This window comes from Erinaceus europaeus, chromosome 6, assembly GCF_950295315.1.
Source record: "Erinaceus europaeus chromosome 6, mEriEur2.1, whole genome shotgun sequence".
Classification (NCBI taxonomy): Eukaryota; Metazoa; Chordata; class Mammalia; order Eulipotyphla; family Erinaceidae; genus Erinaceus; species Erinaceus europaeus.
Window position 1 is genome coordinate 30590414 of NC_080167.1, and position 19539 is coordinate 30609952.

The window sequence follows — 19539 nt, forward strand, 5'->3', positions numbered from 1 at the left end:
TATTTGTCTTCCTCTCCTCTCTCCATTTCTCTCTGTCCTATCTATCAACGACAACATCAGTAACACAACAATAATAATAACTACAACAACAATAAAAGACAAAGGCAACAAAAATGGAAAATAAATAAATATACAAAAAAAGTAATAAAGTATGCTTTTGGACAAGAAGAAATAGCATCTGATAGTACGAATCTAAATAAAGTGGTATTGTAAAACTTTAGATTTCTCTATAATCCCAAGAGGAGATAATAAGTAGTTGTTTGCTTTAGGAACTGTGGCTAATTACTTTACAAGATAAGGATGCACCTAAAAGTTTAAATTAAGCAAGCAAGTAAGAAAAAAATGCTGAAGCGAGGGCCTACAAGAATTAAGACTGTTGCATTTTTTTTTCAGTAAGCCGTAGGGAGCTATGAATATTTTTGTGGCAAGAAGAGACATAACCTGAGCTATACTTTAGAATCATTTAGGTAATTTGTTGGGTGTTGTGTTCAACTGTTTGAATGTATTGTGAGTGAATTTATTTTAAATTAAATAAGACCAGGTTGATGGAAATTCCCAGAATATCTTAAGGAAAAAAAAAATTTTTTTTTACGTTTTAGGGAGAGCAAAAATATTTTTTCGTTGATGCCTAATATTATCTGTGTGACACTGGTAGAGATGAAATTCTAGTTGGTCTAACACTGTTATTAGCCAGAGGAAGCAGACACTGAAACATTAAAAGTTAATTAAACTGAGATTTCTTTGTCTTAAGAATGAAAGCTGAAATACTAGTAATAACTGAACCAAGTTAGAATTCTAAACTTTAACAGTTGAATTGTAGGTTGTTTTTTTCTTGAATATGCCTTACGTAGCCAGAAAAGTGACTCAGTAGTGCCTTGTACCACATACCTTACAATTCAATTACCTAGCTCCACATAAAATGGTGAAATGCTAATCTACTGTAGTCTCTCTTATTAAGAAAATTAATGAGATGTATCTCTGTATTTACTGTGTAACAATTGTCTAGTGATGGCCCCCTCAGACTGCTGTGGAAAATTCCATAGTCCATTTTCCTTTAGTCTCAATTCTAAAGTCTTCAAGTGTCTATGAGACATTGTGGAATCTACAATTGACTGTACCCTCACAACATGAAGCAGGAATTTGGAGCTTTTATATGATAGAATAGATTCAGAGCTATGTGAGATAATTGGGGTATCAAACCAGCACTACTTCTGGTGGCCATCATTTTTTTCCCCTCCTTTTCATTCAGTAGTACTGAAATTGAGAGGGAGAGAGAAAGACAACTGCAGGCCTATTTCACCACTGTTAACGTGCCTGCTTTATAGAGGGGGAAGGAGGCTTGAACCTGGATCCTTGTGTGAATCTTTGTGCACAGTACTATGTGTGTTTAATTTGTTGCACCACTGCCTGGCTCCACTTAGATAATAGTTTAAAGTCAATATGCTATGTACTTTTTTTTTTTTAGTTTTTTTTTTAATTTTTATATTTATATATTTCCCCTTTTGTTGCCCTTGTTTTTTATTGTTGTTATAGTTATTATTGTTGTTGTTATTTATGTCATTGTTAGATATGACAGAGAAAAATGGAGAGAGGAGAGGAAGATATAGAGGGGGAAAGATAGGCACCTGCAAATCTGCTTCACTGCCTGTGAAGCTACTCCCCACCAGGTGGCGAGCTGGGGGCTCGAACCAGGATCCTTGTGCTGGTCCTTGTGCTTTGCACCACCTGCACTTAACTTGCTGTGCTACTGCCCAGCTCCTGCTATGTACTTTTAATGAACAATATTTATAACCTTTTTCCTATTTATAATCTTATCCCAAGGGATTTATTTTTTATTATCATGTTTTACTATTAATTATATAGAAATAGAGAGTCATAGAAGTAGAGAGAGAGAGAGAGAGAGAGGAAATATAGACCACATCACTGAAGCTTCCTGCTGTACAGTGGGAATCTGGCTCGAACTTTGGTTATACACATGGCGATAATACACATTATTATCAAAGTGAGCTATTTTGCTGGCCATAGAAATTAACTTTTTAAATTGGTTCCTGCTTTTATGTAAAGTGTACATTGTACAACTCTAGTTTTCCTATGTTTTGTTCTTTTAAGATTATTTGATTAACTTTGATATACTTTTTAATATGTCATTTTGACTTCTTTTAACTTTTAATTGAGGTATAATTAATATACTGCATTATTAGTTTTAGTTATACAGTATATTGATTTTGACCATAACTCAATAATATCAGACTTTCAAACTGCATACAAATAAATTTCATAGCTAAAAGAAATTGAGTTGCTTTTTTTTAACTTCTAAGTTTCTAACGGTTTCCTAAAATTCCCACTAACATGTTAGAGTGTTTGAGGCCCCACAGTATTCCAGGAAGTGCTACCTCTATGAAACTATAATAATAGTGAATCTGCCCTGGAAGGGGATGGGTCAATTTTATGTTACTGTCTTTTGAATGATTTTTTTAATCTTGAAAAAAATATTTTAAGAATATGTTGTCAGTTTCTGCTTTCTCTGAATTGGTACCTTTCTGCTTTCACTCAGTTACCGTGTGTATCTGGTCTATATGTGATATAATTTGTTAGTGGAAGATTCAGTAAATACTCAGATCACTAGATCCATTCTTCAGATCTTACCAAAGATGACTCTTTCATGCTATGGGGAATTCTAAAAATATTCTTAAGAATACTCAGTGAATTGGCAAGATATTACTGCATATGTGAGTTTATTTAATTTTTAATTAAATAGCTATTTTTTTTCCAAAGCACTGCTCAGTTCTGGCTTATGATGATGGTGAGGACTGAAGGATTGAACCTAGTAGCATAGAGTCACAGGCATGAAATCCATTTGCATAACCAGTTTACTATCTCCCCACCCCATGAGTTTATATTTATTTATTCATTTGGATAGAAACAGATAAATTGAGATAGAAGGGAGAAGTGGGGGGTGGGGGGCTTAGAGGGGGAACATCTGCAGCACTCGTTTTACCACTCATGAAGTTTTCCTCCATAGGTGGGGGCTGGTAACTTGAACTTAGGTTCCTGCACACTGTAATGTGTACACTCAACCAGATGTGCCACCATCTAGACCCCAAGTTTTATTTTATTTTATTTCATTTCATTTCATTTATTTATTTTTAATGCAAGTCTTGTGTCACTTTTTGTTTATTTGGACTCTTTCATTGAATTTTAAATTCAGTAATGACAAGATTTCCTATTTTGGAAATAGAGCTGACATTGTTTAATCCTATTACAAGAAACAAAAGAAAAGGATTCTGAGTTTTCTGGCTGTCTGTGTAATGTGTCTGGATGTCTGTATCTTTCAACACTGAAGTAGTATGGAATTTGGACAAATGAATGGTTTTAGTTTGTTAAGCTGTTGACACCTGAGTGCCAGCCTGGTTCTACCCCAGGATGGCAAAACTGGGTATGATTATCACCAGACCAGTTAAACAAGGATTAATATAATGGGTAAGTGATTAGGCTCAGTCTGAGCTCTAGAGGACTTAGAACCAAAACACTGTTTTAAGAGATCTGGGTCTGGATGTTTTGTTTTGCAAGGTTAGACAGAGGAGTCTATTGCAAACTTTCTGATATTCCACTGGGAGAGTGATAATTGGTATATTTTGGATGTTTTCACAGTTTTTTAAGAAACTCCGGTGAGCCATATCCGTTCACTTGAAAGCTGAATTTTGTTATTATTTCAACGCAATTATATCCACTGTAATAATAAACAATAATAAAAAATAAAGTTAGAATTGTTTTGTCTTAGTCTGTGGAGATACATATATTGCTAAAGTTCCGTTTTATGACTTCTTCACCTGGCAGGCTGGTCAGAGAGGCAGAACTTCTATCTGTGAGTGGTGCCCATGGTGTGTGTGTGTGTGTGTGTGTGTGTGTGTGTGTGTGTGTGTGTGTGTGTGTATGTGTATGGGAGAGAATGTTCAGATACTCTAAGGATATTTCAGGGCCTTGAAATATCTTTTAGCCACATTCCCTAATTTCCATGGTTCTAGGAGTTTCTTGGATGGAAACACTAATCCTATTCATTGTCATCTGGTGAGGAGGCCACAGAATGGATTTAAATAGCTTTACTCTAGGCCTTTTCCAAAGAGGTGAGTTGGAAGAAAGGAAGAGGTTTCCTGGCTGGAGATAATCAAGGTTGGGACAACATGCAAAGTGGATGGGGACTTTGGAGACAGAGTTGCATAAGATATAGTGGGCAGATGGTGTTAGCACATGGTGCTGGCAATGCTTGAGGTGAGTAATGTAGTATATATAGCATGGGCAAACAGACATTGTAGTCCTAGGATATAGTAAGTGCCAATGACACAGATAACTGGATACTGAGGGAATAGTAGGTACTGTGTAACATCGGAGTTAGGTCCCATGGAGGCACTAGAATTTCTGGTAAACTCTTATTAAGGCCTAGGCTGAAGAATGCTGGAAAGTACTAAATCCTGTTCTTATAGAGAAAATTAAATTAATATAATATCCAGGATGTGAAGCAGTTATGAAGGCATATCAAAGGATTAATATAGATTTTAATATAGTGTTTAAGGTCATTGGCATTTATGGTAATTATTGATAATCTTTTTTTTTTCTATTTGCCTCCAGGGTTACCGCTGGAGCTCAGTGCCTACACTCTAAATTCACTGCTCCTGGCAGCCATTTTTTCCATTACTTGTTATTGATATTGTTGGATAGGACAGAGAGACATTGAGATAGGAGAAGACAGAGAGGGGGAGAGAAAGATAGACACCTGCAGATCTGCTTCACCACTTGTGAAGCAATCCCCCTGTAGATGGGAAGCCAGGGGCTGGAACCAGGATCCTTGTGCTGGTCCCCAAGCTTAGTACTGTGTGTGCTTAACCTGGTGCACCACCACCAAGCCCCCATTTTTTATAATCTTAAGTGTTTTCCTAATGTACCTTAAGATACAAAGATGTCTTTTGAGTCACCCAAGAACAATTAATGCTTATAATGAAATGATATTAGATATTTTTGGTATAGCTTTATAGGAGAAATGGTAGTCTCTTTATAGTCATAGTAGTATCTATTTTATTTGTGTAATTAAATTTGGTCAGTCATATTTAGTCATCATTTTCTGGATGAATGAAAAAATTTTTGACATTAAAAACTTCTATAAAACGTATGAGACTAGATATTAAGTAGCTTTTGCTTAGGATCTCATATCTCTAGACTCAGGACATATAGTTATGTCTGCACTGTGCCACTCAGTAGTTTGTGACTCTGAGGAGAGGCCAGGGGCTAAGCTCTGTCTTCCATACATACCACAGAGTTAGTCAGTCTAAGTGGAAAAGTGGAATAAGATGATGATTTTGTTGTAGGTATAATGTATTGATGCCCGTCTTGGAGAAGAGTGGAAATATATCATTATAGCAGCAAAATCCTATAATTCAGCTTCTTTCCCTCAAGTAAAAAAGATTAAAAATGCATATGCATATATGTATATATCATTCAGTTAGGTTGTGTATAGGTTTTATTTCTTTTTATATAACCCCCGCCCCAGTACTTCGGGGTGAACAATCTTGAATATATTAGATTTCTCCTTGCTGAATTCTAAATTCATCCTATTATTTGATGAAGTTATTTGTGAAGTCTCCTTGGATTATCCGAGCAGGTGTCTTCCTACCCTTCTTAGAGTATATATTGGTCATTAGGCAATGTGGAGGTGACTGCTTTTATTACCTTGCTGCTCAAGGGAAATGAGCATAATTTTGCCTTGTTTTACTAATATAGTTACCTATGAATTTTTGATTGAAGATTGTTTTATTCTGGGTAATAAAAGTGAACAATGTTGTGGATTGATGCCTTTAGGGAATTGGTGATGTCTAATCATCTATCAGTCTTTGCCTCTCAGATTTCTGGTAGTAAGATTATTGCTCTGATTTCATGAGTGAGTAGTAGTTCCTCACTGGGAAAAATGAATTCTGTAAAAAATGCATCTATTTCCTCCTTGCCCTTGAGAGAAAGAAGTCTCATGTCTCCAACTATGATATAGAATTGACTAGTGAGATTAAATTACAACAGGAACTCTTCAATTGCCATTAAAATTCTTTATGGTCTATTGTATATTTAGAGGATGTTTTCTTTTCAAGATAGTAAAGAAAATGTAGAAATGACTATTTGTAAAGCCCAAGTTATTTTTATGAAATCAAAACATTATTCTGTTTATATACATACATCACAATTTCCACTGGGATTCTTTTACCTTCCACCAAACATTAATTTGATTTACTTTTACATTGCAGTCTTTCAGGCTTTTATAAATTTTCAGATGAAAAAATTTTAAAAGGTTAGGAACCAGAAAGAAAAAACTTTTAAAAGTCCATGGCCTTTTATTTTAAAACTGACTTGGAAGATAGTATTAGTTATTCATGAATAGTATATGATTAAGTATTTCCATGTGTACTTTCAGTAAATGATTGAACCTTTGTGTCCACTTTGGAAACCTGACAAATTTTTCATGGCCATGATCTTGTATTATATATTTGTTAGCTCTGACTTTTCTTTAACTATATGATATTCTGGGCTGGTTATATATTTATAGTATTTTTATTTTGTACAGTGCTAACTGCTTACTTTCTGCCTTTTTTTTTTCTTTGTGGCTTATTAAAACTTTTCCTGAGAATAGAATCTTTAGTTTCTGTAGTTTTAATTTTACTGAAACTTATCTTTTCTGACACTATTTGCTGAATATTTACCCCCCTGCCCCCTCATTTCAGCTAAGCTTTCAGCACAAGATTGGAATCCTTTATTGCAAAGCAGGCCAGAGCACAGAGGAGGAGATGTACAACAATGAGACGTCGGGACCAGCTTTTGAAGAATTCCTTGATCTTCTGGGCCAGAGAGTACGACTGAAAGGATTTACTAAATATCGAGCTCAGCTAGATAATAAAAGTAAGCTTCATATTTGCACAAATTTAATTCTTCAGAGGTAGGCATACTGCATTCAGCTAAGTAAGCAATTACATGCCCTCCTGCCCTTGACCCCAGAAATGGCCTAGCAAGCTTACTTGGGATAGAGTTTAGATTTCCTCAAATGAGCAAAGGAAACATATTTCTCAAGAGGTATCTGCTTCACATGGGATCAGAAGGTCAATTCTTTTTTCCTTTGTAACACCAACAGAGATTTCGCAGTCTTTCATGAAGAATCTTTTTTTAAAATTTTTTATTTAAGAAAGGATTAATTAACAAAACCATAGGGTAGGAAGGGTACAATTCCATACAATTCCCACCACCCAATCTCCATATCCCACCCCCTCCCCTGATAGCTTTCCCATTCTCTATCCCTCAGGGAGCATGGAGCCAGGGTCATTGTGGGTTGCAGAAGGTAGAAGGTCTGGCTTCTGTAATTGCTTCCCCGCTGAACATGGGCGTTGACTGGTCGGTCCATACTCCCAGTCTGCCTCTCTCTTTCCCTAGTAGGGTGTGTCTCTGGGGAAGCTGAGCTCCAGGACACATTGGTGGGGTCTTCAGTCTAGGGAAGCCTGGCCAGCATCCTGATGACATCTGGAACCTGGTGACTGAAAAGAGAGTTAACATACAAAGCTAAACAAATTGTTGAGCAATCATGGACCCAAAGCTTGGAATAGTGGAGAGGAAATGTTGGGGTACTCACTGCAAACTCTAGTGCACTTCTGCTTTCAGGCATATATTTTGCAGTAGTTTATGGATTCGTGTGAACATATGCTCTCTCTCACAGAAACTGGTGTATATCTAGGTTTGGGGACTTTGTTAGAAAGTGAACCACCTGAGATGAAATTAGAGTATACTATGAAAGGAAAGGTCTCACCCGAGTAATGAAGTTGAATGGTTGTCATTCCACACGTGAAGTCTCTGGACACAGTCTGAAGTGAAGCATGTTGAGGTGGCAATCGTTTTGTTGGTTAGGTTGTGATTGGCAGATGCAATATTATTTGATATGGATTGGGAGAGGCATACGGGAAAGTGGGCCCTATCCAAGGGTTCCAGGACTGGGGGAAGTAGAGGCTCATTTTATTGTTTCATGTAGTTTAACTTATTCTTCTACTTCCTTGTTCTGGTATACCAAGGACAAGCATAGATAACATTCATTTCTAGAAGAAAAAAATATTAACACATTCACTCATATCATTCATGGGGGCTTATTTTGTTCATTAATAATTTCATGCTGTTAACGTGAGAGCATCAGTTAAAATGATGATTAAAAAGTCTGCGCAGTTTATATTTCAAGTACTTAGTCAGGTCTCTTTGAGGAAACATAGGAGCTCCAAGGTGCCAGATGGACTCACTGTTTTAAAATACAGACGTTATACTATCCTATAATTTATAAATCTGCTTAGTATCTTAATTCATATTGTTATATTCCATATGACATTCACACATTCTAAATAATGTCTTTGTGTTGTTATCTGCACTTAAAATATCAGAGACATTGTATATTTTGGAAAACTGCTTTTTATAAAGAAATTAATATCTCCTTTGATGAAAAGAGATGAACCAACTAAAGCATATCTATGTGGCTTAGGAGGTGGTATAGTATATAAAGCACTAGATTCTCAAACATAAAGTTCTAAATTCAATTTCTGGCATTGGAAGTGCCGAAGAGATGCAGAGATTCTCTCTCTCAGAAAACACACATTTTGTTGTTGTTGCTTTAAATATGAAGAATTTGTAGCCAACTCTTAGTAAAAGTGGTGAAGTGGGAACTTTTCTCCATATGGAAATATTAGTGGGCCTGAAATTGACATGATTTGTGGGCTAGACTTCCTGTACCTGTTGTCAGTTCTGATCTTAAGATCTGTTTTTGGAAGTTACACTAAAAGATCTGAAGAAGGTTTAACTCACCTACGAGGTCTGTGTGTATCTTCTCCATATATGATAGTTGAGTTTGACTAGTAATTTTTTTTTTTTCCCTGAGCACTGCTCAACTCTGGTTTATGGTGGTGCAGGGGACTGACTGGGATTTTGGAGCCTCAGGCATGGGAGTCATGGGAGTCTCTGTTTGCATAACCATTATGCTATCTACCCCTGCCCAACTAGTAAGATTTATATGTATTGCTTATGTGTCCACTGTATAAAGATTAGGAAATAATGCAGGCTGCCCACTGTGAATTTTCATCCACTTTAAGAATGATCAGGTTTTTGTTTTTCACTTTTCTTTTTTTCTTTTTGTCTCCAGGGTTATTGTTGGGGTTTGGTGCCTGTACTATGAAGCTAGTGCTCCTAGAGGCTATTTTTTTTCTCTTTTTGTTGCCCTTGTTGTTTTATCGTTGTTGTCATTACTATTATTGTTGTTATTGCTTTGGTTGTTGTTGAATAGGACAGCGAGAAATGGAAAGAGGAGGAAGACAGAGAGGGGAGAGAAAGATAAACACCTGCAGACCTGCTTCACAGCTTGTGAAGTGACCCCACCTGCAGGTGGGAAGCCAGGGCTCAAACCAGGATCCTTATGCTGGTCCTTGCTCTTTGTGCCACTTAACCTGCTGCACTACTGCCCTACCATACCTAGCCTTTTCTTTTTTCTTATCAAACTTTCCTTACCTACAAATGACTACTTATCTCATAGAGGTGCAGGCTGGCATGTTGTTCATAGAATTTTCCTTCTCAGAAATCCATCACTGATAATGACCTTGGTACTCTGTGCCTATCATCTCTCTTTAGTGGAATCTATTGAGAAAACTTTTGAAGAGCTTTTGCACATCCTGAATAACTATAGGATAAATTGGGGAACTATTTTTCTATCCATAAAATTGACAACAGCTTTGAATTTTTTGAATAAAATGTCCTTTACATACTAAAGATGTAGATTGAGGTTTATATTTCAAAGAACAGACAAAAATATTTCTTCAACTATGGATGATTTGTGTTTATTATCTTAACTCTCTTTTCCCATACAACCTTAGTCAAATCTGGAGCTCGGTTTCATCACAAAGAAAGTTAAGAGTCTTGGACTAGAATAACAAATGTCCCTTTTTAGAACCTGCTAAAGTACAGAACTAAGTAGAGCAGATAAGGCAACATGAACCACAGATGAGATTTACTAACCAGAGTACAGTATGTATAACAGACCATGGCTCATCTTTCCTTCTGTGTGTATATATTCTTGACACAAAGAATGATTACACTGAAGACTGTCTTGATAATGTCAACATGTTAGTTCTACATTGAAGAGACTGTTCATAGTTCATAATTCTCTTATGACCCTGCTAGATTACTTCCAAAGCGAAATTCACTGTCAAGTTTCTGAGCAAGACAATTGAAATAAGTTGTTACTTTATAAGAACTCTTTTGAGATATAAGAAATGTATGTTTGGTGAATTGTAAAGAGAAAACTCCTGTATTTTACAACTAATTTGTTAATATTCAGCTGCTGAAGATCCCATATGACCATCCCAAAGTTGATTTGTCAATAATCAATATAGGCATTTTAAATATTCCCCTGACTTCTGTGTGTACCTTTTTGGAGTATGCATGACTGTATGATCATTGTTTTGTAGAAAAATTTCTGGACTATTTCTAAATTGAATATAAAAATTGGAAAGAGAAATGCACTGCAGAACTCACTTGGATAGGGTGCTGCTTTGCCATGTGCATGACCCTGGTTTTGCCACTGCACTGAAACTTCCGTGTTCTCACTTATTTTCCTCTCTTTTCCCTCTCTGTGCATCTAAAAATAAATAAATAATAGGAAGAAAAGATAGGGAAAATTGTTGTCTTTCAGGTGGTACAGAGGATAAATTATTTGATTCTCAAAAATGAGTTCTCGAGTTTAGTCCCTGCCACTTCATGTGATTAATGCTCTGCCTCCTCCCCATAAATAAATCTCATAAAAATAAAAGGAAAAAGTAAGAGGAAAAAGGCATATTTATAAGTCAATGATTGCATGTAAGGGTCCTGAATTCTGTTTACATCTTGCTTCCTACTAATCCTCTGGCTTTGCTTATCTGTATACAAAGTGGCTCATAACTGTACCCTAAAATTATTGCTTAAATGTTTTATAGTCAACATGTGATTCAGATGTCTAGAACTCTTAATCTGAGGTAATCTGCTGATAAACATATTAATTTTTACTTTTAAAAGCATAATTCTACTTTAAAAGATGAATAGCATATGATTACAGGGATACAGATGTTTTATATATTTTTTTTTAAACAGATGTCAGTCCATAAGGGATCACATTAATTCATCTTATTCTCAGTCTTATGACTTGTATCATTTTGTTGCCTGTTCAGAAAAAGTTTACCATTCTGAGAAAGAAATCTTTTAACTTTTTTGCTCCCATGTCCATATTAAGTCAATTCTGTTTTATTTTTCTGTATTCTGAAAGATCAAATTCTAATAATAGTAGCTAAGTGTACAGACACAGACACACACACACACACACACACACAGTAGGGCAAGAATAATTTCATTTTAGTTCACACCTTTTAAATAATTGTACCTAACGTTGTCTTGTCTTCTGCTTACATCCACACCCTGGCAGAAACACCTCACTCATGCTGAGGCATCTGACTGAGTATTGTGAAGGCATAGATATACAGAAGGAGGGAAAATCACAAACTGAGAGCAGATGAGGAGAAAACTAAGCTTTCAGGCTGAAGACATGGATTGAAAATTCATAGAAACTGCAATTAGAGCAGGGAAAATATCAAGACATTGATTGATGCTAGATTTAGGTGATTTTTTTATTTGAATTTATTATAGTAAAGTTCTTCTAATTATTTAATTGATAATTTTGCAGTTTTCTGACTTGTTACTATAATCAGTTTTTATTTTTAGCTGATTCTACAGGAACTCATTCCCTCTACACCACATACAAGGATTATGAACTCATGTTCCATGTATCTACTATGCTTCCCCACATGCCCAACAACAGACAGCAGGTATGTCCTACTACCTCTCTCCTTTTATAACTAACACTGGACCTGTACTAGAATTTGCAATGACTCATTTTTTTTCTTGAATATTATTTAGGCTTTTAAGAGCTAATTGTTGTTGTTGTTATTATTATTATTATATTTTTTTCTTTATAACACTTAAAACACTTTTGCAATCACCTTTATTACTTGCTAGGTAAAACCTTATGGGAAGCCAGTGTCAAGAATGTTAATTGCAAAACAACCAATTATATAGGGAGAACATAGACTTCTGCCTGTGGGTAGATTAACTATAATAACTTAGAGAAAATACTATGAGAAACTATTATTTAATTTTTAGGACCTTGATTATATTTGGGTTAAATCTAGAGTGAAAACAAGTTTATTTTCATGCTTGGAAAACAGTCTTCTTTCTTTATTATTTTTTTGCCTCCAGGGTTATCATTGGGGTTCCATGCCTGCACCACAAATTCACTGCTTCTGAAGGCTGTTTGTTCCCTTTTGTTACCTTTGTTGTTTTTTTATCATTGTTGTGGTTATTATTATTGTTGTTATTGATGTTGTTGTTGTTGGATAGGACAGAGAGAAATGGAGAGGGGAGGGGAAGAGAAGAGAGAGAGGGAGAGAGAAAGATAGACACCCGCAGACCTGCTCCACTGCTTGTGAAGCAACCCCTCTGCAGGTGGGGAGCCGGAGGCTTGAACCAGGATCCTTACACTGGTCAGTGCACTTCATGCCATGTTTGCTTAACCTGCTAGACCCCCCAAAACAGTCTGCTATGCCACTTAACTGTACTGCTTTTACTCTAAATATATTTAAGTACCAGGGATGACATAGGAGTTACTTTATAGTATATGAAGTCCATGAAATGTAATTTTTATAGAGGAATTGTCTTTTTTATATTTTTTATTTGTGATTTAATATTGATTTACTAGATTGTAAGGGGTATAATTATAATAGGGGTGTGATTCCATAAAGTTCCAGTCACTGGAGTTCTGTGTCCCATCCCCTCCATTGGATACTGCCCTATTGTTTATCCCTCTGGGAGAATGGACCAAAATTCTTTTTGGGGTACAGAAGGTTGGAGTTCTGGCTTTGGTAATTGATTTCCTGCTGGACATGGGCATTAGCAGGTCAATCCATACCTCCAGCCTGATTCTGTCTGTGAGATAGGGCTCTGGAGAGATGAGGTTCCAGGAAGTATTGTTGAGATCATTTACCTCGGGAAGTCAGGATAGAATCATAGTAGTATCTGGAACTTGGTGGCTGAAATGCAGTAAGATGGAAAATAGAACATGTTCAATAACTAGGCACCATTAAATAGGAATGGAGCAGATGAAAGTAGGAACTTTAGTGTAGAAGGAAGCTAGGAAGTCTATTTCAGGGATGTTTCTAGGAGCCTATGCCTTTTTTTTTTTTTTTAAGTTTTTATTTATTTTATTTTTGAGAGAGATGCAGAGAGAAAGACACAGAGAGAAATACCAGAGCACTGCTCAGCTCTGGCATATGGTGGTGTAGGGGATTGAACCTGGAATTTCAGAGCCTCAGGCACGAGAATCTCTTTGCATAACCATTATGCTATCTACCCCCGCCCCTGGAGCCTATGTCTTAATAATCTTTGCTTGAGCTTAGTAGCTAACATGGGGTGGACCAGAAGGGTGATCTAGAAATATTGTCTGGGAAGATAGTGTCAGAGTTGAGAGTAGAACTAGGAAGCAAGATTAAGGCAAAGAGTTGCCAGCAAACTTGAAGAAGATATATAATGCAATTAACTCTTTACCACAATGATCTAACCTGGGTCCATAATTTTCTTCTTTGAATTATCTTTATAAATTCATTGGATAGAGACAGCCAGAAATTGAGACAGAGAGACACCTGCAGTGACCAGGAGCTTGAACTTGGATTCCTGCACATTGTAGTATGCAACGAACCAGGTGCACTACCACCTAGTCCCCATAATTTTCTTTGTATATTGCTTTGAAATGTCAATGAAAGGAAGGCCAGGTGGTGGTGCACCCAGTTAAGTGCACATAATAATATAAGAAAGAACCCAGGCAAGAATTCAAGTTCAACCCCCGCCCCTGCTCTTCACCTGCAGTGGGGATGCTTCACAAGTTATGAAGCAGGTCTGCAGGTGTCTATCTTTTATTCCCCCTCTCTATCTGCCCTGCTCTTCTCAGTTTTTCTCTGTCCTATGGAATGAAAAGAAAAAGAAAAAAAAGGGGGGGATGGCTGCCAGGAGAAGTGGATTTATAGTGCTGGCACTGAACCCTAGCGATAATCCTGGAGGTTAAAAGTCAGTGAAGGTAGTCAAAATAGGCATTTACCCAAAAAGAGCAGCCATTTTCCCTGTCCTTATAACTAGTTGCAAGAACCACCTTGAAATCTACAGGTAGCAAGAGATGGTAGGTCCCTAATTTTCACCATAACTCTTAGCAGGGCAGGGTGACGTGTGTGAACCCCAAAGATTGCTCATAGACATAAGTTTTTTCTCTGACTGAGGCCCTGAAGTTGTCTTTATTGAGTGTGTACCTCTAAAGCAGGAGGATAAGCAGTAGAGCACCCCCTTAAGGGCCAGTACCCTTTTTATAGTATGTTTTTCAATACATCAAGAATTCTAGGTTGTAAAGGAGCTGTATCAAGCAGAAAGCTGGACAAATAGCACCAACATGACATCTTTAGGATTTGGAGGAGGTAGTAATTAAGTCTTATAGACTGTAGATAGCATCTCAGCACCTCTGTGTATTGTGTCTCAGTGAGCTATTCTCTCACATATTAGAAGTTAAGGATTAACCCAAGAACTTTGGCTTCCCAAGAGCTTTTAGGGCTTTTGCTCTTTAACCACACTCAGGCTTGAGGAACTAAGGAGATATCTTATTGAGTCTAAATCTCTTCAAGTACTGAGTTAGGCATTAAGTTTACATTAAGTCTGAAATCATCAAATATCTAGTTGGGATGCGGTGTAACACTTAGCTTTGAGGCACTAAATTTGTTTTAACTTTTTTTTTCAGCTGGGTTTTCTCAACCATTTTATGTTTGTTGATTTATTTATTTTTCTTTAGCCAGTAATATGAAGGGGGTGGGGGACATCGAAGTGTCCAAGTTTCTTTTACTGTGGTGGAGGACAGCCTGGAACCTGGGTCATACACATCACAAAGCAGTGCATTATCCAAGTGAACTATTTTGCTAACCCACCATTTCATATTTACTATTAGCCTCAAACACTATCCTGAACTAATATTTTCTTATAACCTATGTGCTTCTGTTTTCAAAAACTTTATTGCGTATCTATACTTTTTTAATCAGATGGAGTAACAGTTACTAGATCACATGTGTAAATTTCATTACCATTTAAATCTGAAAGATGTCTTTTATTTAGAACAATGTCAAAAACATTAAACAGATTTGAAGAAGCTTAATATAGACCAGTATTGTTATTTAGCAAGTACTTGTTAAGCTCTTAATCATTAAGCTCTGTGTGAGTTGTTGCTCAGGAAACTACTCATTCAGGTCAGGAAAAAAAGTCATTAGTACATTAGCAGAAAAGAAGTCAAGTAGCTTTTAACTCCAGTTATCAAATGTTCAAACCTCATAACTTCTCTAGTTCCCTACTTCCTTGAGCTACTGACCTTCTCTTTCACATATGACAACCTTTGCAATTTTAAGTAGGCTTGTCTTTATCATTACTAGAATTCTTCTTCTTGTATGGCAGTTAAAATATATGGGTTTATGAATTCTCTGTATCTGACTTTTTCTTCACTAAAACTATTTTTTGTTTTTTCTTGAGGTAGGAAGACTTTATTATTATTTTTCAATATGAGAGCATTAAATAAGTTATACTAGTGTATGAGAAATGAGAAGCTTAAAATTATCTTGCTTCATTAATTGGTTATACCATATATGGAATAAAGATGATGTTATATATTGACCCATTGGAAATCTATATACTAAGCATGCTATGTGGACATCATAATGTAAAGAGTGGGAGAGAATAATAAGTAGACTTTTACATTCTGAACATATCACAGTCACTTACTTGCCTTGTATCCTTGGATAACATGCTTAGTCTATTAAAAAGTTCAATAATGAAAAAAAAGAAATTCAATAATATAAAATAAGGTCATAGGACTAGAATTGCTGTTTTGGAGCATTATGCCAAGAAGGGTTTTAGGTAGTATTAGGCTTACAGAGGAAGAATGACCTTCTATTTTAGAAATAAATTCCATAGGCTTAGAAATGGGAACAAGGGGCATGCATGAGCATATTTGGAGTAGATGATATAGATTGATGTCTCTGTGGAATTCTGTGATTCTAGAGCAGAATACTTATTCAAAACAGAATCCTTCCTCAAGGCTGAAAAGTTTAAATACCAAGAAGTCACAGTTTTGCTTTCCTGGATTTAAATTCCAGATCATAGCTTTGTGATCCTTAGGCAAAAATATTATTTTTCTTTTATTTCTGTTTTTGTTGTCATCACTTGATTGGGCCTTACCAGTTTATAGTATAGTTGTTGACTAGGTACACTTTCTCATCTTCCCATGGTAGGTGTCTACAAAGCACTGTCATTGCCATTTCTGCCATCATATATATGCCAGGACCCTAATGCCCTTTTCTACCTCCTACTTTCCTTTCCTTTCACAGAGTCCTTTGCTTTTCTGTAATACACAAGAGTTGGTCCAGATTTCACTCTCTTTTCTATTTCTGTCCTTGTTCTTCACAAATGAAATCTCACCTATAAGTGAGATAATCTAGTATTTGCCCACTTTTTGACTTCACTCATTTTACAGGATTCCTTCAAGTTCCATCAAGATGAAGTCAAAGAGCTAGTTCCTCATTTTTTTACTACTGAGTAGTATTCCATTGTGTAGACAGCATAATTTCTTATCCATTCATCTTTACTTTAGTTGTCTTTATACTTTAATACAGGATTTTTAAAACTCTTTCCCTTTCCCACCTCTCTATCTCTCTCCCTCTCTCTCTCTCTCTCTCTCTCCCCCCCACCCCCGCCTCCAGGGTTATCGCTGGGGCTCAGTGCCTGCATTATGAATCCACTTCTTCTGGAGGCCATCATCTCCATTTAATTGTCCTTGTTGTTGTTGTTGTTGTTATTATTATCATTGCTGTTGTTGTTGGATAGGGCAGACAGAAATTCAGAGAGGAGTGGAAGTCAGAGAAGAGGAGAGAAAGATAGACACTAGCAGACCTGCTTCACTACCCCCACCAGGTGGGAAGCCGGTGGCTCGAACCAGAATCCTTATGCTGGTCCTTGTGCACTTAACCCTCTGCGCCACTGCTTGGCCCCTCAATCTCTCTTTTTGACAAGGAGTTACTGTGTCTGCACCACTCCACAGTTCCCAGAGACCATATATTGTTCTTCCAGTTTGATAGAGATGGGGTGGGACCGGAGAGAGAGCAGGTACACTGGAGAGATAGCATAGTGGTTTCATTTTGCCTGAGGCTGTGAGGCACACGTTTAGTCTCCAGCACTGCCATAAGCCAGAGTTCAGCTGTGTACTCTGATGAAAAAGAGAGACAAGTGCATCACTACTTCATCAATCATGAAACTCACCCCTGTTAGGCGGGAACCAAGCACTTGAACCCTGGTCCCCATATGCTGATATATGAATTCTGCAAGGTCAGCCACCCACTCAGTCTGTTATCTCTTTTCTTAACTAGGGTCTACCTGTACACTAGGAAGCATAGTCAGATATTTACTAAGTGAATTAATAAATGTTCTTTGGATGATAAAATTAGATGAGCTAGTGCATGTAAGGTATTTAAGTGAATGCTCAGCACAGAGTGTATTCAATAAGTTTTAATTGTTTATAATTCATTATATCTAGAGTATGAATTATTTTCCTGTTCCCAGTCCTGAAGATCTGTCATGAAAAGCAAAGGTCTGGTTGGGGGTGGTGGTGCTGGTGGTGGTACACCTGGTTAAGTACACACACTATACTGTGCAAAGCCCTGGGTTCAAGCTCCTGGTCCCCACCTGCAGGGGGAAAGCTCATAAGTCTTGAAGCAGGGCTGAAATGTCTCTCTGTCTCTTTTCCTCTCTATCTCCCCCTCAATTTCTGTTTGTCTATATCCAATAATAAATAAATAAAATTAAAAATGCAGAGGTTGAGATAGTTAATAAAGCAAGGAACTAATTAATCAGTACTTTTGGAAAGTTGTTTTTTCTATAGTATGTTGCTATTTATTGAATTGTATAATTTTCTGTTTATATATAAATGATGCCACTGTGCAGTCACTTAACACATACTTCTCACATTTGTTATAGTTTGAATTGAGTCTTTCAGTTCATTTTTACACACATCACACAGGCCCACAATGACCAGCTGAGTTTATCACTGCAACTTGAAGCCACAGAACTTAGCAAAGTTAACTGGCCTACACATGAATTGTGCCAATAACCTTGACCTGAATTCATCTCGATGGTAACTTATGACTGTTTAACCAGCTCAGACTCATCCACATTAGATCTCTTTTCTTTTTTGTTCTTATAATATATCAAGCATAATGCTGATTTCTAGATATATTAAATGTCTTCAGAGGGTTCACTACAGTTGCAAAAGAGTCTTTGGAATATATCACTCTTACAATGAAAGTCTTGCCAGACTCAGTGAGTGATAAGAAAGTGCTGTTAGAGTGTTACTCCTCTTCAGTGAAGCACTATAGGTCTCTCTGGACCTATTTGGCAGTCAATCTACTTTTGCCAGAGCTGTCTTCTTGCTTGCTTGCTTGCCTCCTGCTTTTCTTCTATGCAAATTGTAGTTAAGCTGTCACAAGATGTTATCAGTAGAAAGAACTCCACAAATTAGCCTCAAACTTCATTTTGGCTGAGAAGTCTTTTCTTCATACTAAGTATATAAAACAAACACACATGAGGCCACCAATGCAATCCCACAGATGGGCAGTATTCTGGTTCCTCTCCTCTCTCTCCCCCCCCTCTCTCTCTCTCTCTCTCTCACACACACACACACACACACACACACACACACTCAAAATAAATAAATAAATATGCATAAATCTTAATTTAAAAGTCAGATTAAGTCAGACATAGTAAACTTTTCTAAATGTATGAATCAAGCAAGATTTTCTCATCTTAGAATAGTATCTGAGCCCATGGAAGTCTGTAAGGAATAATAGCTGGTTTCTTTTTTTTTAATTCTTTTGTTATCTTTTTTATTGGATTGAGATAGTAGAGGAGATAGAGAGGGAGAGAGACATAGAGGCATCTGAAATACTGCTTCACCATTTGCAAAGCTTTCTCCCTACAGGTGGGAACTGGTAACTTGAACCTGGGTCCTTGTGCACTGTAACATGTGCACCACAGCACCAGTCCTGACAGCCAGCTTCTTTACTTCTGAGATTCTATTTAAAGAATACTGGCCTACACCTCATTATAAACTTGTCATATGTAAAAGTAATGAAGATAAAACTTACTTGGTTTGTACCTAGCTGGAACCCCTTTTCTCTGTAATTTAAATAAATGGTTGACCATGTCTTAAAGGATTTGTGTACTAATTTTCCAAAGTTTCTAATTGATACTTGTAAGGGAGAGTTCTCATAGTGAAGAAATATACCTCATTAAGTACCAGCGGGTCCTGCTTATACTTATGTTTACCTCTAAAGAGTGATA

The 19539-nt window shown here is 36.8% G+C and overlaps 1 protein-coding gene across 9 annotated transcripts in view; it reads left to right on the forward strand.

Annotated features, from left to right (window-relative positions):
- Positions 1–19539, forward strand: part of SIPA1L2 (signal induced proliferation associated 1 like 2) — a 298020-nt gene that overhangs the window by 185467 nt on the left and 93014 nt on the right. For all 9 annotated transcript variants that reach the window (XR_009550211.1, XM_007536224.3, XM_060191984.1 and 6 more), the window contains exons 6-7: positions 6759–6933; positions 11797–11900. Coding sequence is in view for 8 of the 9 variants with exons in the window: in XM_007536224.3 (XP_007536286.2) it covers positions 6759–6933; positions 11797–11900 (279 nt within the window). In the remaining variant the exon portion in view is untranslated. The remainder of the gene's footprint in view (positions 1–6758; positions 6934–11796; positions 11901–19539) is intronic.